We start from the raw sequence: 21,649 nt of genomic DNA on the forward strand, positions 1-21,649 counted from the left end.
CTCGGGCCGCGCCGCCTCCCCCCAGCACCGGGCGCGGGGACAGCTCCGGGGCGGCTCCGCGTTAAAGGGCGGCGGAGCGGGGAGAGCCCGGCAGAGAGGCAGGAGGGAGAGGAGAAGAGAGGAGGGGAGGAGGCGGCCCGCAGCGCTGGGTGACGGAGAAGAGGGAAGGGAGCTTCCAGGACAAAGTGGAGCTTTGGCAAAAATAGCTCTTTCCAGGGTTAGGCTTTTTTCTTTTTTTTTTTTTTTTTTTTTTTTCCCCTTCTTCTTTCAGCCGAGCGCGCCCCGGGGGAAGTGCCCCCATCGCAGCGGACACCCGAGCTGTCGGCCTGAGGGGCACCTGAAGCAGAATGTACCAGGGACACATGCAGGTAAGAGGCTGCAAGCAGGCTGGAGAGCAGCAGCCCTCGGAACGGGCTCCCCCGAAACGGGCTCCCGGGAAGTTTCCGCGGGCTGAGCAGGGGAGATGGCACCTGGGCACCGTGCAACAAGTGAAGGGGTGCAGCACCAGCGGGGCACTCCAAGCCGGGGCTGGAGGGGCTAGCTCTGTGCAAGGGGGAGGACGGAAAGGGGCTCTGTCAACTTTGTAACTAGGTGAAGTTTGGTGGGTATTTATCCGTTTATTGTGCCTGTTTGTTCAAACAGATTCAAGGGAGCATTCCAGGGCAAACAGTGTTATGGCATGCTTTAAGTGACACATGTCTCTTGCCATCTTCTTGATGCATCTCTTCCTGTATGTCAAGTGAAGGACAAACAATAAGGGAAAAGACATAGCACTTGCTTTGCAAAATCTGCAAAGATTTCATGTCACACTGAAGCCGTTGATTTGCACAATGTGTTGTGCTTTAAGGTGATGGATTTCTATTCTGCCCTCCCAACATGGGATGAGAATTGATTTTGCTAAGCCCTGGAATGACTTTGTAGAATGAATTTCAAGCACATGTCCAAGTGACTTCAATGTTTCAGGTAGAAATCTTGCCTCCTGATCCTACTGAACCACATCACCACAGCAGAAAATGCCTTTCCCTGACAAAAACATACCCATGCCTTGGACGTGATGGCTTTAACCTTGACTCCTGCTCTCCTTCACGTGGCTCTTCCTTGGAAAGCCAAATCTATTTTGAAGGAGGGAATGCCAAAGTGGAGTAAAGGTTTACACGGATCTCCCAAATGCGTTTCTTTGCTTTGGGACCCACTCTGGCTTTGTGCTCATTGCCAGGAGTGATCAGATGCTTTTATCACGTACAGTGGCACCAGTCCGGCATGTGGCGTGTGTTAGTACTAAGGCTGTTTACAGGGAAACTGCAGTTCTAGCAAGTGTGAGCTGACCACTTCTCTTTGGTGAGATTCTGCAGAGCATTTAAAAATCTGCTGAATGGTCATCAGGGAAATTAAACTGAAATCAATGCCAAACACAGGATTGTGTACAAAATACGTGAGTTAAGTGAGGACTCTGATTCAGCAGTCTCTGCTTTCCAGAGCTGAATGATACCAGTTACTCTTTCATGTTTGTGTTATCTGATCTCAACAATGATAAATACTGTGTCATAATATTGCTTGTCAGAGAGAGCAAACAGGTTTTAACAAGAAATGGAATCAGTGGAAGGAGATACTACTATTACATGCTACTATTTATGATAAGATTAAAGGATGCAGTGTTTTATGGTAAAGAAAACAGTCCTGTAACTGATGTTAATTAATTGGATATTGGCAAATGTGTATTTATACCCTTAAGAAAGCAGAAGTTCTTTGCTATGGCTAATACATCGCAAGGTTTCAACAAGCACACACCACTTTTTAAAAGGCAATGTAATGGAATATTGAGGGTGCTGGCAACATTGTAAATTTTCTGAGTCATTAAAAGGCTGAAATCCAATTTGCAATAGAAAAACAGGTTAAAACATACAAATGTATTATGACCGATGTCCTTTATTTTTTTTTTCTTTCAAAATACGTTTGTTTATCTAGCTCAAATGTAATTAAATGCTATCCAAATTCACTTTAAAAGTTTGCTGAATTTAAATACTATTTGTATTCAGTACTCTCGCCTGCTAAAAATGAAAACCCACCTGAGTGCATCAGCCAAACTTGTTAATGTATTTCTGCCCTGACAGGAAGCATTAACAGTCTTCAGGCACCTAAATGAAGCCTAAAGCATTAGGAAAGGTTCTCATGTTTACTATATCCTTAATTAGAGTCTTTAAGTGAGTCAAAGACAATAAAGAGCTAATTATATCGCAATGAAATTATGCATGGTAACATTTATTAAGCCACGTTAGAACACAAACTACTGAAGCTACCACACGCATACAGCGTCAAACCACACGCTAACAAAAGCACAGGCACATCCTAAGCATTACAGGTCTGTTCTTAACATCTCCCAGGACTTTTTGTAAGACTTCTTTGTACTAACTTAAGGGAAAAGTATTTGAAATTACCGGCCGATCTAAAATAAGGTAAACTATAAAACTATTCAAACCTGCGTGGATTAAGCTAGGCACCTGAGTCACTACCTGGACTCTGTTTTCAAAGACCCCGAGCACTCGCAGCTTTCGCTGCTTTCAAGTGAAATTGGTGTCTTGAGGCGGACCCTAACTGGGCACCCAGGCATCTAATTTATGCATCCAAATGAAAAATCTGCCAACATGTAATGCCTAATCCTACCGTTTTTAAGGCAGAAGTTCTTCTGAACTTAGAGGGATCAAATGGGGGATCTGGTTTAGAATGCCAGTCATGGTTTCCCGTATTGCCAATGCTCTGTTTTCAGAAGTAAAAGTAAAATCTGCAGAAATGATTCCTCAATCTAATTACTTTTAAAGATGTTTACAAAGCCAATGTTTTATTAATAACCTGCTGTAGCTCAGCTAATTCTTCAAAATCTTCTGAAAGGTGAGAACATTAGCAACTCTAACAATGTCATGAACATAATTACGCAAACAGAGAATTTACCTATCTCAAATAGGCATCAGGCATTATGAGCTTCAGTGGGGGAATTTTGAAGCTCAATGAATTCTGCAGAGTGCATGAAATACACTTTGTATTTATGCACCACTGGAGTCACCTGAAGTGAAGGCACTTAAAGTTCTTTACTGCATCAGACCATAATATGTGTATTTCTTATAAATTTTTAGCTTACAGTACTTTTTTTTTTTTTTTTTTTTTTTTTTTTTTTCCTGAATCCCAGAAAATGTCTTGGTTTATTCCAAACACCTAGGTTTAGATTTTACTGCTTTATAAACAAAACTTCACAACACAAAAATACTGGAGAGGTCCTAAGCAAAAATCCCAAAGACAGAATAAAACGTAAAAGGAAGGCATGTTGCAGGTTCAGCCACAGCCTTTATATTGCCAGGTATACTTGTGTGCTGCATGCCTTCACATAAACTACTAGGAGGAAAACAAAGTGGCTTTCCCCAGAGCCAGCACCACAGACAGGAACAGGATGCAGAGCAGCACAGCACCACAGGAGCTCTTTCAGAGCTATTTCACTATCACAGCAATCATAAGCGTTCGGTTTCGCCGTACTATTTACCAACCTGTTCGGTTTACATGTCTGAAGCCTGAGCCTTTACGGCGGAGCTATTACATGAGAAAGAAAACTTGAGATGAGTGGTGCTGGCTGCTCACCTCTGAGCACAACCTTCAGTTATGTCAGCAGCCCTACTTAGAGCAGCAAGCGCTGCCAGCACCAGGCCTGAGGGCTGCAGGAGCACACCCAGGGCACACGTCAGGTCCCAGGCAGTTCTAGGGGCTCTGTGTCTGTTTTGGGATTACACAGGTATGGCAAAGAGTCTCAACGCTATTCTGTCCACGTGAAGGAGAGGTGTTTCTCTCTCAGGACAGCGTGTGCTGTTTCCCATCGTCCTCAAGGAAACAGTAGCAGGCCAGATGGAAGCAGAACATGAGCTGAGTTCATCCCACAGTTACTGTTCTAAAACGTCTATCATTTTAACAACCAACAATAAGCCATTTTAAAGTTTTCACAGTATATCATGGACCTGGTATCGGTCCCTCCCCTTGATTTTCATGACAGTTCTGTAAATGGGCAGAGGGTAAATGACAATCACAGAACGGGCAGCAGCATTCAGCTTCCGAGGGCATTCAGAATAAATGCTTTCAAAACTCTGCCGTGATGCTGTATATAGCCAGCTTTCTCCAACACAAATGCTTGAACAGAAGAGGTGCTTTGCCAAATGTTGGCATGAGATTTTATGTGTGGCAGTGTTATGTTTGGAAACGGCTTAATTTACACAAAGGAGAAATTTTGACCACACATGGCTACACGAGTTCCTTTGGCACTTTGTCACACAAACTGGCTTATTAGTCATGATGCCTTGGCCAAGTTCCAAATCAGATAGCTGCTCCTAAACTTTTAATTGAACAGCCAATCAACTTCATGCCCTTAAGTGTTGTGTTGTGTGCTGTCCTGATATTTAACATTCTACCATTGGCATTTCACATTTAGATGACATGATCCATATCAATCCACATTTCAGTAAGATCTTCAAGCCCAAATATATACGGCTGCAGTGAGTCTACAGAAAGCATAGCTATGTACACATGGAAATTCTTGCAAGATCAAACCTCAAGGGCTTTACATGTTTTACTGGGCCTGAAAAGTGTTGCTAAATATTTTAGAAGTTATAAAAAATATTTTTGCACTGATTTCCCAACACTTAAGGCTTGACTGGGAGTAGTGAAGCAGAATTGTCGCAGGATTATCTGCTGATGTAAGTCCCATCTTTGCTTATTTAGTAACCTAATAAAAATACTCTAGTAGTGTTGGTTACACTGCTACTGAAAATAAATAAAACCCAAGCTATTCATCAATTATGATTACAAAAATGGAATCGCTCAGCTATGCATTTTGTACATGAATAAAGCAGCCCATAAAAAATATAGGCAACATAAAATTGAATTCAATGCTAAATTGAATCTTTGTTCAGCTGTTAAGATCAACAGAAACTTAATAACTTTAAACTACAAAATTCTAAAAATCTGGACACATTGCTGGAATGCAAACTGACCCCCCGTGATGTTGATGAATCATAACTCCCAGCCTTACTGAAATTCCATTATGATAAACAGATAATTTTTCATTATTACAAGCCATTTCTAAAAGTACTCACAATGCCAGGGCAGTGTTTATGGTGGTATGTTTTCCATTTTGTTTTGATATTGTTCAATTATTCACTAGCAGCTTTTCGAGTTTTGAAGAGCAGATTATGAACTGCTTATAAATGAAACAAGCTAAAAATAATGAGCTAGTTTTCATTGAATGGAGTTTGTTCAAAAAAAGAAAGGTGATAAACTGTTTTTGGCTAAGAGACATGCTGAAACTATTCAAATTGTGCGCAATGCCGGTACAGATAAGCGCTCCATGAAGGCAGTCATACAAGAATCTTGCAGAAAATCTTGCAAAAGGCTCAGGAACTCTTGGCACCCAATGCATTTTTGCTCACGTAAATTATGAGGAATTCTTTTTACCTAAACAGGGAGACAGCACTCTGTTCTGGAATTAAATCCATTCAAAATGAGGAAAACCAACAGTCCCAAGCAATGTCACTTAGAATCATAAAATATCCCAAGTTGGGAGGCACCCACAAGGTTCATCGAGTCCAACTCCTGGCTCCACACAGGACCACCACAAAATCAGACCCTTTATCTGAGAGTGTTGTCCAAACAATTCTTGAACTCTGGCAGACTCAGTGCCGTGACCACTGCCCCAGGGAGCCTGTCCCAGTGCCTGACCACCCTCTTGGTGAAGAATCTTATCCTAACACCCAGCCTGAGCCTCCCCTGTCACAGCTCCATGCTGTTCTCTCGGGTTCTGTTTATTTATGTAAATGTTAGTCTATTTCCAATATATAACCTTCACAAAAGAGGCATTGTTTACTTAAGAAATCATGATGTATTTTTTTAAATTACCACTGCTGCCATAATTTATGATAGCACAATGCAGAGGCTAGGTTTTTAAACTAGACATCCAGAACCCCAGCTTTTACCTCTAGTTTCATCATATAGATTTGGCAAGCTCAGTCACCTTTCCATGCATCCATTTTGCCTCACCTACATGTATGCTGTCCACTCTGACTACTTAGCATAGGTTAGTACGTTAAACTTGAATAGTGGTTACTTTTTTTTTTAGTACTGATTTCAAACATCCTAAAATGCACCTTTTCAACTACCAAAGGCAAGGTCTGATAATCAATTGCTAAACACTTCAGCTGTGTGAAGACTTACAATGATTCTTCTGGAACAGTTCGGGCAAAATTATTCACATGCTAATTTTTTAGGATAAAGCTTTAAGCTTTTATAACTTAAACCCCAGTCCATTAATGCAGTTTTAACTTTATATGCACAGATATTGTTCTGATGTACGTTGGTATCAACACTCCATAAATCAACACTGACTGCTGTTATGCAACTGAGAGTCAGCCTGTCCAAGGTCTGCGTTAGCATGTGTGTGGATAAATATATTTGCTTTGCATACACTATTTTAGCAAGAGTCTATTTTGATTACTTAGCCTCATACTTGTTTGAAAGCATAAGCTTACACATGTTTGAAAACTAATTAATTTAACGGGGCCCACTCTTAATAGAGCAGAGAGAGGAAAAAGAATGAAAAGGCATACCAAGTCTTAGTCAAGCGTGTAGATGAAACTGCTATGCAAAGGAAGGAGGCTGAAAAGTTGGAAAGAAAGGTCACAAACTAGATCAGTATGAAATACCCAAACAGGACAAGGTGCATGAAAGCATAGGATAAATAAGCTATACAGAAATATAGAGTTTTCTTTAGGAAATACAGACTCATAAACATTCACAATCAGAAAATAGTTCGTAATTTATTAAAAAAAATATTAATAATAATCCTGTTTTTAAACAAGCTGAAACTGCAGAAAGTTTAAAAAAGGGTTTTGATGTCTAAAACAGGTCTGTTTAAAACCATCCAATTTAATTAGCTACCTCTTCTGCAATAGTTAGAAATGAAAATGGTAAAAACATCAGAATATTACTTAGAATGAATGAGAAAGGCTTGTTTTTCTTACATACCCAGAACAAGAAGTATCAACTAGTTGTTTGTATTGCAGAAGGTAAATTTGCACAGTCTGTTTCAGAAATAGTCAATATCACAAAAACATCCACCTTCCAAATCAGGTGTCATAACACGTCAAGGAGGAGATGACTCTCTATAGTTATGCATTTTCATCATTGCCCAATAACATTACTAATAAAACACCTAAGGATCACAAAGTCTATATTCAGCAAATTCTTCTACCAGCCTACAATTATTATGAGCAGTGTAATATTCTGTTCCTTTCTTCTCAGGCTTTTGAAGTTCTGAGTCATTGGTACACGTGTTTCACTTCCAATGGTTTATTTGTGAATAAGTTAATTAAGTTAAAGTCTAAAACATTAAGATTTGAAACATATTGTACTGAATGGGAAAAAAAAGCATGTCTCATCAGATCATCTAGCTCCATCAACAGAGAACACAAACCAAAGTTTAAACTTAGCCCCTGAATTTGACTTTTTCCAAGGGTGGCACAGTTAGTCATCATGTCTTGGTACTACCGCACTTCCTCCCAGACAGTTTTGATTAGACTTCACTCAGGCTGGCATAATTGGTGTAAGCCCTGGGTTTCCTTCTTCTGCCTCTCCACAGCCTATCAAGGCAGTCAGATAGATATGCCAGTATTTTTCTTCTCTCATTTCATCCAATTTGCTCATTTTCTCCTCCCTACGCAGGTTCAAAGGCTTTCTCAATTTTTTTTGCCTGTTGCCACCGTAATTTCATATCAATCCCTTAAAAGTGCTCTTGTCTTAATAAGGATATTGAATATTATACAAGTTACATGAATACAAATGTGTTTGGACAGCATTTTTCAATCAGCATACAAAATAATAGCAATGCGTTTAGAATCTGTCAGTGTAATAACAAAAGCATATGTGATAAAGAAAGCACTGTGCACTGAATTCAGACAAACAATCTTTCTTGATTACATTAAGACTTTGTCTTCTGTTATAAGAGACATAAAAGAAATTCAGATACACTCAGCCACTGCCATTTAGAAACAACAGCTTGAGAATGTTTTTTGGCGTGCATTTATTTTAGGATCAGTCACATTATTTCCTTGTATTTTTACCTTAGATTGATAATTTGGCTTTATAGGCTAGTTTATAAAAGCAGAAAGAAAATTTTAAAATTTCCCTTACCACTCACGTTATTATCGAGCTGAAGAAGTAAAGTGCATGGTGTGACCAACATTTGAGCCCCCTGTATCTTTATTTACATAAGTAAAAGTAAGAGGAAATTATACTGATGTAAATAAGAAAATAATTGGCTCCCAAGCCCTTTTCACATTAATCCCTGTCTTCCTAATGTCACCAGTCAGGTCCCAAAGTTACAGCATCAACTAGAGATTATAGCATGTCCTGTACAGGGACAGAAAAGCTGTTACTAATTGCAATTTCTAATCCAACATTTTCTAACTGGTACTTGTTTTGAGATAAAGGAACTCTTGCTGTTCTTTTAAAGTCAATTGAGAGGTAATGTTTGCCTGTTTAAGCCTTCCCTGGACTGTAAGAGAGCTGTTTCTCAAGTAGTAACGCTGAATTTACTGAAGTAATTAGGTTCACTGAATTCACTAAGGTCAAGTTTCCTAACCTAAGTACAGGAATAAGCAAAGTTATAATAAATATAAGTGTTTTGAGTATTTGTGTTAGTTAAAATTGATAGAAAACATCACATTTTAATGTGACGATAATCTGCCAGAGCTCTGTAAAATCCAGGGGAGGATTCCCTAATAAGAAGTTCTGAAAAAAAGCCAGCACTTGTTATTTTACACAAAAGAACAGATTATTATTATTTATGAAAGGTAGGAGGATGGTCTCGGTCTTCACTGAGGTGTTGGACACTATTGTCATACATATGATTAATGAAATAGTAAAGCGTAGCTCAACATGTATCTCATCAAAATGACAAGTTATTTCTGCTGTCATTCACTGAGGTTTTGCAGGGAAGATAATTTTCCAGTTAAAGGGTTCAGATGTAGATGAGGTATTTTATCTTTTTCTATCTGCTACCCAACACTCCTTCCAAGAACCAGGATGATTTTAAGAAGACTTTGAGAAAGAAATACAAGGAATAGTGACCAGCACTAATAACTTTAAAAAGAAACAAGCCAAAACAACCTTGTCAAAGTAAGAATGGCATTAGGTTTGGTTAGAGTATTGGTAAAGAAAATAAAGCAGGAAAATTATGATTCACAACAGAAAAAAAGGCAAAAGAATGGAAATTAGGAAGTGCCATTATTGTTCTGAACAGTTGAAAACATTGCTAATATTATCACTGTACTTAATCCAGGTAACGTACACAGTGTGGTGGGAACTATAAAATGAAAAGGGATGCATAAACTCGCCTGACCCTCTGCAACTACCACAACCAAGGAGTCCGAATCATTAGAAAAATAGCTGGATACTACAGAGAAATAGTGAAAGAACAGTCCTCCCTACAGCACTCAAAATAAAAGACACGCTGCTCAGAAAATACAGCAAGTCTAAGGTGTTACTTGTATTATGAACCTGGATCCCAAGAAAGCATGGGGAAAAAAAATCAATATTTAAAATGTTAAGAATAAGTATAGAACACACAAGGAACGGAGAGAAAGTGCTCCTCCAAGATAAAAATAAGAAGTACAAGCTGCCTAAAGTAAAGCTTAGTTAGACCTCATTGAAACTTTATTAAAAACAACTGTAGAAAGTTTTTCAGTTATATGATTAAGAACAGCAACACCAACAAACAAACAGTACTCAAAACTGGCATCCATATAACCTAATTAATGGCCCAACACCAAAAAGATTATGAGGGTATGGTTCCTGCAGTTATTAACAGCATGTGAAGCAAGAGCTCAAGCAGAAGTACACAATATAAACTCTGACCCAAACTGCTGATGGAACTGGTATATGGAACCGAACACTTGGTAGCAAATATTTAACAGTGTAGTTATGAATCCAGATATGGTGCCATATGACAGGGCAATAGAAAATGTGTCAAGATTTAAAATAGGGTAATAAAAATAATAATCACGGAATCACAGAATCAGGCAACTAACGGCCCAGATACCCAAATGGCTGTCCGTAATCTGCAAGGTTTTAGGTATAGACTTTAAGGGAGAAGAAGATTAAACAAACATACACAGAAAAATGGAAAAGATGCTATTTGAATTTACCAACAGAAGATAATGCCAAACCGACGTAACATTTTGTTGTCATAACGGGCTTTTTGAGCAAAGGAAATGTAACTGACTGATTTCTATGGTCTTTGGTAAGCATTTGCTATAGTGCCTCAAAAGACATTATTAGTGAAGATGGAGGAAGTGAGGAATAATAGCAAAATCACAGAGAGGGCAGGAAACTTGTTCACAAGAACCAGAAAAATACAGCATTAAAGGAAGGACAGTTTCTCAAAGAAAGTTTATTGATGAAGGTCTTTATGGATGAGTTCTAGAAGTGATGTCTGATGTTTTCATCCATAAACCTACTGATGAAACATCAGTATTGGGAATCATCATCAGTACCGGTGAATATTAGGTCACTACACAGAGGGAACTATGTGAACTTCAAGTGGAAACAATACAAATACGAAGATATTTAACAGCACAATATGCAGCTAATCATCAGTAACAAAAATAAAATAAAAATAAAAATCTACCCTAAGCTGTAAAATATAATTTAGAAATTATTAAGATAGACTTGCATATACAAGATGGCCATAAGCCATTAATATACCCATAAAAACACGAGTGAAGTTTTAGTTTTAAAAGAGTTGTTTTTTTTTTCCAGAAGAGTCAGAAAAATGTCAATGCCAGTTTACAATGTCACTAGCAAATTTTCAGCTGAGTGTCTTGTAAAGCTCTGGCCAAGAAGGAAACAGGTCCAAAGAAGGATGGATGATCAAGAAGAAGGGAAAGTCTTACGAGAAGAGACCAAAAGATTTTGGCTTATTTTGTTGAGTGAAATGATGGCTCAGCAGGAGCATAATCACAGCATGTAAATGCATCAGGAAGATAAACACCAGATACGGAGAACCTAAATTAGCTAAGGACAAAACTGGCACACGAACAAATCGATATTAACCGTCTGTGAATAAATTCAGGTTAGAAATTAGAAAGTTTCTGATCATTAGACCAATCAAGATTTCCAATAGCCTTCCAACTGGAATAGAGGAGGCAAAAAAAATACTAATTACTTTAAAGATGAAACAATCAATTTCTGAAAGACTTTTTATGACATGCTGCCTATGACAGCAGAAGACAAACTCTATAACCTAACAATATCCTCCTTGTCTTCTGAAATTTCTCCAACCTCAGCAGAAATGGACCTTGACTCATGCAGAGAAAAACCAAAATCTTCAACTGCAAGAAGCCAAAAGTCTTCCCATTGTGGATGAGGAGGACTTGATTGTTTTCACTGATCCTGTAACCTCCTACTGACAGAACAACACAGGAGCTGACAAATTAGTCTCACTTCTCCTATTGCCCTACTCCAAAATGTCACAGACCTGAGCTCTACGCTTGGAACACTCTCTCCTAGTTTCCCGACTGAGTCTCCCACTTAGCTGAACTGATAGTTTTGCTGTGTGTCAAATCTTAATAATCAGAGGAAGTGTGTTTCCTTCCCCCATACAGCTAAACTCAATGGTTTGTACTAGAAACACTGAAGCTTTTCCACATTTTATATTCATGTTCCAGCAAGCAGGCACTGAGGGTTTGAAATCACCAGCTGTGTTAACATGGTGTAACAGTAAGTTTAAATCTATTTTAATAACAGCCAAAGTGTGTATGCATGAGGATATAACTATAATCCATCAGGATCAGTAGAGGTATTTCTGGCTTCCTTTTCTTTCCTGAGCTCCAAAACCAAATGTGATGGTCACTGTTTAGAGCATAACGCCCTTAAAGAAGAGAACAGAGTACTTGGCTTTGCAGTCATTCTCAGGAAAGTCTACTGAGCTCACTTTGAGCTATTCTCTTTGAACTGATCATAAAACCATGTTTTAAAGTCAGTTTCTTGTCCCTTCTGATAAATTGAGTAAAAAGAAAAAACAAAAAAAAAAAAACAAAAAACAAAACAAAACAAAAAAAAACAACCACATTTCTAGGTTAATTCAGATTCATAAAATTACTTCAGAATCTCATTGTGGGGGTTCCTGTCACCCTTCAGATCACAGTGGCTGTGATTTGCATCCCTCCATCTATCTGGCAGATGGATGTCCGTGAACGCTCTCCATCACAACTTGAGAACAGCCTTGCAGCTCTTGGTTGCTAGCAGTTGCTGTGCTGCAGCTTACTGAGCATCACTCTGCTTCTCACATTTATGAATTCCAGGAGTCATGCCAGCAAAAAGTTTCCAAATATGTGAGATTACTGGATAATGGCTAGATATGCAATAGAAATGCAAAAGCATATTGCTAAATTTACTCAGCAAAGAAATAGGATGGTTATTTCATGAGTTAACTACTTTTTCCTGCCAGTGAACGTTAAATGAACTCTTATTTCCAAATTATTTTTAGTAGTATTTGTTATAACACTGGACCCGGTGCTGATAAACTAGATAAGTAAACCTCATATGCGTTGGTGGAAAAACAATTTTATAGTTGTCAAAGAGTAACAAAATTTCACTGCCCTTTTTCTCAGATAGTCACAGACAAATATCAGAAATAAAGTTTCAGATAAAATTTCCAAGCTATTGACTCAGCCTCATTAATCACCACAGAAACAACTGTACATGCTGATTGCTGCATGTATATTGTGTGTATTTGTTAAGCTACAAACATGCAAACTTTATGTGACGGTACTAATGAAACTATTTACTATTACAATGACAACTATTCCTCCTTGCACACAAACTAGCTCAACTCCAGTCCCATGTAAGCATCATTTGCAGAATTAGGGAACAGAAGTGTTGCTATTGAAGTGGCCAACCAGACGCAGACCAGAAAGACTAAATACACAAAGTTTATCACATGGCTGAAACGCATGCCCATGGTGTGCCCAGTGAACAATTACCATTAGCTGAAGATCTGTAAATATGGGAATAGTCCGTTTTTCTACTGACTTTTGCAAAGTTCTGTTCAGAAGGAAATCAGGTGGCTTACACTAATACATGTCTAAACAATAAATTGTTTTCCAACTAGCCATCTCATCTGAGTTGAATGCCTTTTGATATATCGCTGCCAACAGGTGTTCTCTGATGTCCAGTCTTGCTTGCTACATCATCGTTTCTAAAAATTAAAATGCTAGTTAGGATTTCAGCAGATAGGAAAGCATCGCTTTGCCTGCATAATCTTTGGACAGTGGTCAGCAGGGAGTGCAAAAGAAACACGTACCCTCAGCTACAGGTGGAGAGTTAGCACGGCTGCTTTTTCACTGTGATATAGCAGACAGATGGTTTTTTTTTTTTGAAGCCAGTGAGATGATGGCTGGACCGTTCTCACTTCAACCAAGAATTACAGAATTACAGACGTACCTATCAAAGACCTGCTAATACCTTGCAGAATACTCTGATAAATTTGCTATTCAGAGACAATTATGCTTTTGTATTTTTTCATGTTTTTTTTTTGTTTTGTTTTTTTTTTGTTTGTTTTGTTTTTTTTTTGTTTGTTTGTTTTGTTTTTTTTTGTTTGTTTTTGTTTTTGTTTTAATATATGTAGTAGGACTTCTTGACAGGCAATAGGATCACTCCTTAAGAGTTCATCTACACTTGTCTTTTTTTTTTTTCCTCAGATAATAAAATCCATTCCATAAAAGACAAAATAAATATATTATAGGCATACACAGAATAAAATCTGCTTATACTTACAGATTCCCACTAAATAATAGGAAAAATAGCCATGTAAGATATCTGGTTACCATTTGTTTCGCTCCAGTTTCAGTTTGGGACATTAGAATTTGTGTTTATGGGCAATAAAATAATTTCTGAAATTTGAGAAGCATAATTTCAAACCAGAAAATTTGTCACAGACTTCTGTCTTCCATCACTTTCTTATTACTGGTACAGGATCACGGCACCATGCACTAATACTACCAGATTTCTTTAAAAAGATGCTATTCTGCCCTGTCCACTGAAATCCCGATTCCAGTAAAATCAATGAAAATGATACCATTTACTCCAGTGCAATCAGGATTTTATTTAGAATCTTTCACAGTAGGAAAAATTGTTTTGTCTCAAAGTAGTTTTAAAAAGGATATCTTCATTTTGTGAATGCTGAGAAATAACATACCTAAGTAGGCTAAATTCCACTTTGGGGATTTATACTTGTTTACACTCCATCGGTAAGTGGTACATTATGTACTTTCTGCATAAATAGATGAAGGATTAAAATACCTATTTTAAAATCTGAAGGGTTTTAAATATGATCTACTCTATGAAAGAGGCAGGTTCCATTACTTTTAGGTCATTTTCCCCCAATAGGCTACATGAGAAAAGCACTCCACCTCTGTTAAGCAGTCTTTTGTGAAACTGTCATTTACTGATTGGATTTTAAAAAGGCAACCCTTGACTCTGATTTGGGGAAAAAACAGAGAAGTTTCAAGACTTTGCATAATCAGCTGGGTGTGGGAACCACACACAGGGCCTGCCCTGCCTGACAGCTCAGTCTGGGGGAAAGGCACCAGGTAGGACCCTTACAGCAGTTCAAGTTGGCTTTCCCAGCAAAGCTGAAGTTCTCCCAAGTCCGCACATGCCAGGTCTTGAGTCCTTCACTGGAGTTGCTCTGGATCTTGTTGGTTACAAACCATTAACATTGGGACCAACTCCAAGTGCATTGTGTTTTGTTTTGGTTTTAGTTTTAATGCAAGTTCTGTCCTGTAACTTTCTGGATCCATGGGCATAAAGCAGTAACCTCCCGTGGTTACAGCACTGCTCCAGAGGGACTGGTTAAGTTCTTGCTTTGCCATTGCCACAGATTTTCTTTACGAGCTTGGATGAGGCACTTACAGTCTTTGTGCCTCTGTTCTCCATCACTAAGACAGGAATAAAAACACTTCTGTCCTCTAGATGTATTAAAAGATATAGAAGAAAAGATAATAAAATAATTCCTATAAGCAGGATAACACCATGAGCCCAGCCTTGATTTGCACTGCTCGGTTTGCTGCACAGGGGCATGCTAGCCACTGATTCAGTCTTCAGGAGTAAGCCAACATTGCTTATAAAATGTTCCCAGTTTAGATTACGCTTTTTTTTATTTAAACTGTGTGAGCTGTAGGCTCCTGCTTGTCAAATCCCTGACCAGCTCTCAAAAGGAAGATCATCAACCTCTCAAAGAAAGCGTAAAAGGAAAGATAGTTGGATCTCAGTTCCCTTGCTTAGAATTCTTTTTTAGGAGGAGGAGGGAGCCCTATTTCCCCCATACAGCACGCTGCTTTTAGAGCTATTACCTTAACGATCATGCCAAAAATTGTCTGCAGTGAATCTTAGAAATGAAAAATAGAATAAAATCAGATAGAGATCTTAAGATGAATGGAACGGATCAGTGCCAGTTGCTGAGCTATACTCCCCGAGACCCTTTTAGTTCAAGGGATGGCAGATGTAATTAGAAGAGAACCTGATGCAAGGTATTAGAAATAGCAGCTAAACAGCATATACCATGGATCAATATTGAGAAGCTATTTAGCAATAAAAGAAAAATTTCATTTTCACCAAATGCTGAAATACAAAACATGCTGAAAACATCCAGAAACCATTAAGCCCAATCATTTTAAGAGAAAGCTGCATAGTTTTATTGTTTTTATTTTATTTTATTTAGTAAGAAAGAAAGAACAGAGGGCACTGCTGCTGGCTAGGTATTTGTTAATTTTTCATGTGAATTTATTGCATATGTAAGTGATTGAATTAGTAGCACTGACAGGAACCCAGGCACGGTAAAAGCTTCCTGATACTGACACAGCACTGCTCAAGCCGTACAGTCCTGACCATTAGCAATACCGCTGTCGAAGCCCTGAGCCTTTCTCTCGAGCAGAGGCTGCAGAGCACACTGGACTGGACAGAGCAAGGTATTGTTTCTGCGATGCGAATTCGCAGACATCCATAACAGAGGCTAGCATGAGACCACTACACTTTTTTAGATCAATGACCTCATCTGGACTCTGATGCCAGGCTCCAGGGAAGAAAGGCCAGTGCAAGCTAATAACATGCTACCAAAATATTGCAAGGTAAGTTTTGGGGGGGAAATGTTAAAAGGGTTTTGTATTTTGCGATAAAGAGACTAAATGCAAATGGTCAGCTGCATAAAAGATACAAGGGAGAGAAATTGGACAGATTTCCCACCTTTGAGAAAAGCAGGGCATTTCCAGACACTCAGAGGCTGGAAATCCTGGAGCGAAATCCTAATCTTCCAGTACATCACCGAGAGATAGATTCCTTCAGAACAGTGTGTCTTTAAGAGCAAACTAGGGAGATGTAAATTGCATGTCTACTAATTTAAGCATGCAAGTCTACTGCCAAATATTGCCATCTAAAAGGAATATAGGTATCATGGCTGCTATGAAGCCCCTGGGGAGGCTCGTAACCTTTGGGAGCCCTTCCCTCCCTCCCTGCAATGTATTAACCTTTTGGCCACGTCACCGCGTGGATCTACGTAAAGAAATCGTACACACAGACGCTCATAGCTGGGGAGTGGTAGAAACAAAACTATGCAAAACACAGGATGCATGATGTTGTGTAGATTCAGTATGAAATCTTACATCCAAGAATAGACACAAATATTTTAAAAATAAATTTCAGATACATTATGAATGTGTGGAGGGGCAGCCATAGCGAAACATTTCACTGCTGTCTTATAAACTTTATTCCTGTAGGGTCAGATTGTGACAACTAATAAGAATGAAATATGACATTTTTCTAAGAGTAATACTGCTGGCTTTAATGGTGCTACTAATGGAGTAAGATTTTCCTTGGAGTAAGGGTGCCATAAAGCAGCCCTCAGCCACCGCTTCCTGTTTACTTCTTGCGGTTTATTCTCTAGAGGAAATGTATTTCTTTCACTTGAAACTTCTGCTTGTTACCCAAAAAAAACGTTGCTTATTATTTTTCTTTTTCACACCATTCATCCACATGGAAAGCATTTCTTTCTAAGTTAATCATTTCACAGGTAGAGGAGAAAAAGAACTATTGTTTTCTGATTAACGGAGGGGTAGAGCTTTTCTTAACATGCTCTTTCTCAGTAGGTCCAGACGGTCTCTTCTTAAATTTAATTTAGATATCATTTATAACTCATTTGAACAATTTTAGTCACTTAGTAAAGTTACTTCAATATTTTCCTTTTTATTGAAAGTTATTGCATTGCTGCAAGCAAGGTATTTGGTCTGATGAATTTCTACATGGTTCATCCCAAAGGAGAGACTACAAAACACAAAAGACCCCCAGATTAAATTGCGATCCAATTTAACAACAGCTGTAAGGGAAATGAGGAATAGTTACTCTAGAAACTCAATGTCATAGTAACATGAAAAATGAAGTTGATCATCCAGAAATTTTAACTAGTTTAAGCTTTCTCCAAAAGACAAATATTACCCTAGTAATTACAAACAAAAGTAGGTAGAAGCTCCCATTAAATGACAAGACTGAACCAATGACAAGATTCATGAGCTGGAATTAAGATATAAGTTATATATAAAAATATACACCAAGGTGCACAATTAGAGGTAAAACTAACAAATGTTTTTGACAATTGAAATTACAAGAAAATGGGTTCTAATCCATGGGCAGATTTTAAGGCTAGAAGGATCCATTTATTGTCATCTCCTATGAACTGTAACACAAGACAGGCTGATAAACTTCACACACTTACTCAATCTGAGAGATCATAGTTTGAATTGAGAACATATATTCTGGAAAAGCATCTAGCTTAACATTAAAGACTAAAGTGACGGGAAATTGCTCAAGTTATTCCATTACTAATTCTTCAAAGTATTCCTAGGGAGTATTAGCAACATGTTATAACAGTTCTTTCATACACATACAGAATACATTAGAACTTATTTTACAAGAATAAAGAAGGCTTTAGTTTGTTTGTTTTTTGTTTGTTTGTTTTTAGTATTCTCAGAAAAGATGAATTATAATGAAAATGTTTTAAATTGTACTTTGCATGGATTAAATTGTAATCAGCATGGATAGCACACCTAACTCAGTCAGGAGCAGTGTAAAGATGGACATGAAAGAATGAGTTAAAAGTCTCTGTCTTCTCATTGCCAACACAGCATTTCAGTTCACTTACAATGGACAAAAGTGGCAGTTGGAGGAGCTGGAGGAAGAACCCTCCAGGCAGCAGCGTGCTCTTGCTATATATGGCACAAAATCATCTTACAGTGTAAAAGTTTCCATTGCCTTTGGAGGGACCGGGACTTCACCTCTAGTCTTGGGGAAGAAAATTACGATAAACTATCATAAAAAGGCTGGGTCAAAAAAAAGGAAGGCTGCTTTGTAGAGCAAACTTAAAATTTATTTGTGTATATATGTCAGGAGTGTGTTTTCTTGTATATTATGGTAAGCAAAATAGTGTACCTACTCTTAGGCAGTTTAATCATACATCTATTTTAGAATGTTCTTGGAAGTTCAGTAAGAGAACTTTTTACAGTCCAGTTAACAAAATAGGGAGTGACAGTCTCTAAACCTGAAATCTGAAATCACTTACTACTAAGAATAATCTAGACAAGACTACAAACAAAGAACTCCTCTTTTCCTTATACACAGAAAGGAAACAAAGTTATTCACCAGTCCAGTTGGGGAAAAAAAAAAAAAAAAAAAAAAGAGTTTGTATTCACACAGAATTATTAAAGGATAAAAAAAGACAAAGGTATCTGAACTTATCAGTAAAAGAAATAGGTTCACATATGTTCTGATTTTGGTAAGAATGATCAATATTTGAAGACATTAAACAGACTACAGTTGGAGACAATCCTCTTACAGAGAGTATGTGAGGAGTCAAGACCAGAGTAAAGCTGGAAGTAGGCATTGCATTGATTCTGGTAAATCAATATTACAAAAAACACAAGTTAGAAGAGCAACTATGTTGATTTGACTAACAATCTCTTATTTCCCTGTAACTTATTTTTTCTGATAACCAAAGCAATACTGCCAGCAGTTACAACATTAAGTCTATTCCATGCTTTTCAATTATTTTCACTGGACGCATTTCTGTCCTGTTCATTCCATGAAGGTATTAATTATATTAATTCATTTCTCCCAATCTTTTTAGGTGTATGGTAGTAATTGCCGTGTAACTGATACCAAAATAGAGTGCACTGATTTGGAAATGTATTGTGTACAAGGAGGTTAGAAATGCAGTGACCTTATCTGCAAAATACTTTACTAAGTGTTTGAACATTTACCTGAACTACTCAGTCAGGAGACACTAAATTACAGCAGCTATATATTTTGGAATTGATGACATCTTACTTTTTTTTTTTTTTTAATTACAGAAACTATTCATTATTAACTCAAACCACAATACATCTACCATATATATATTTACTGCTGGATTAAGATTGAAGGAATGTTGTTGCTATTTCCTCATGACAAGTAGAAGGCAACAAATCCCTCTATAGGGACTAAGTAGCTAAATCAACTTGTTTACAAAGCAAAGCCTACTTAGTTTATTTAGAACAGTCTCAGCAGACCCAAGGTAGTGCAATGAGAATCTCTACCTGGATCCTGGATGCTGTCAGATTTACTTCACTAAGACAGCTCCTTACCTTGAATTCCTAACATTTTGACCAATTATTTTTTCTCTCCTAAGTATTTAATTTATCCAGCAGCAAAAAGTTGATACTTAATAATTCACCAACAATATTATGTGCCTGTACCTTTCCCTTGCAGCTGTATTTACTCAAAACAAAGCTATTCAAATAAGCCTTAATCAAGACATATCATGCTACCACGCTGTGTTTGTACAAACCCACTTAGTCCTCTTCAGCTGGGAGCATCAGTAGTGAATCCTCAGACCAACAAACAGCAGGGCAAAGTGGGACGAGGCAGCCCTGTCAGCCACAGCAGCACTCCCACAGCAGCCACCCCTGTGCTACCAAAATGTGGCCCAGTGCTCACAGCTGGATCCATGCTCGAGTCTTTGTCCTGCACTGCAGTCACTGAGAGCTGGTGACTCCAACTGCAGATCACAGCCAGCAGGTCTCTGGCAGTGGTGCCATGTAGAGAGCAGGGCCAGCTGTTAGTTGGGAATTCATGGGGAACGACATCTCTTTTCTTAAGCTTACTTTATTACAACTAAGGGTTAAATTGTATTTAAAACTATCAGAAATAGTTCCTGAAAGATAAGACTCACGTAAAGCTTTATTAATAACTACGGCGTGCTAAGACTCTTGCTTAACTAAGGCCCATTTCCTGAATACCATACATCAGTATTATTTAAATAACATTTTGACAATCCAACAGATCAAGTTATATTGAAGAGTTCTCACAGTAACTGAATGCGGTACATTAATAGCACAGATAGCATCTGAGGTACTTGCGATTCCCCCGTATGTCAGACTTGCTGGATTCTGCCACGCTACCCAATATAACTCAATTAACGCTGACTTCATATGTGTGTGCACCAGTTAACAAGCTGCAGCCATATTTCGGAAAAAGATCATTTTACTGAGCAATGGCACACACACTTTAAACCGCATTGAATCCCCCTTCAGTCCCTCACCTCCCACAAAAATCAGAATTTAAAGTGCTTTCTGCATGAGGAGTGACTGAGAGCTGAGGTTAATTCAGTGCCTAAGACCGAGCAGTGACCATACAGCAAACCAACAGACTTCTGATGGCTCCAGGGAGCTGGCTCAAACATCTAACCATGAGACAGAATCTATTATCTCCTGGCTTGAAATTGTGGAGTCTTTATATTTTATTCCCTAAACACTAAAAAAAAAATACCGTGGGCAGATGCCAAAAGAAAGACAACTATTTTCAAAAACATTTCACAGTAAACTGTGCCAGTACTTGTGGGAACTTTCTGGTGGTCAGCATCGATCTGACATCGGAGCCCATGATGAGTGGGCGAGGCCACGACTGCTGCAGCCCGTGCTACAGAGGCTGTGCTGTCCTGTAATTTCTTAAAACAAAGCTTTATTTGTTTTATCATTACAGCAGTCTGAAGTTTGAACCTCCTGGACAATTTCTCACTTTATCTAAAATGGAAAATGTATTTAATTTTTTTTTTCCTGTAAAGTTAGTGTTTATGGCCCAATAACTACAGAGGATAATGGGAGCCTTGTGGGAAATAAAGCTATTTATGTAAGATTATGAGGGGCCTTTTACAAACAGCATACTTTGAAGATATTCAGCTCTATAGCTACATTTTCTTGAAAAAAATGTTTTTTAACCTATGTGACTACCACTCTGAAAAGGTAGATTTGAGAATAAACCATACAAATCAACCACAATCAGATTCCGTGTGAGTTATCAATCACTTGTGTATACACAAAATAAAGAATTGGACTTTTCTGTGTAGAAAATTTGTATAGCTGTTTCCTCAGGCAAAAAAATGCAGGGATAGACAGAACCATTGGAAGGTCACAGAAAGAGAATGCAAAACCATTTCCACTCTGACCTCCTATCAGACTTATAACGAGAAAATATTTAGTGATAT

The 21,649-nt window shown here is 38.2% G+C and overlaps 1 protein-coding gene across 2 annotated transcripts in view; it reads left to right on the top strand.

Annotated features, from left to right (window-relative positions):
- Positions 1–347: 347 nt before the first annotated feature.
- The window catches only part of PEX5L (peroxisomal biogenesis factor 5 like), a gene marked incomplete at both ends in the record, with an annotated part of 101,174 nt that continues 79,872 nt past the window's right edge, over positions 348–21,649 (top strand). For both annotated transcript variants that reach the window (XM_082766849.1, XM_082766850.1), the window contains one exon: positions 348–368. In XM_082766849.1, the coding sequence (XP_082622975.1) occupies positions 348–368 (21 nt within the window). The remainder of the gene's footprint in view (positions 369–21,649) is intronic.

This window comes from Aythya marila (genome assembly GCF_965140915.1).
Source record: "Aythya marila genome assembly, chromosome: 9".
NCBI classification, from domain to species: domain Eukaryota; kingdom Metazoa; phylum Chordata; class Aves; order Anseriformes; family Anatidae; genus Aythya; species Aythya marila.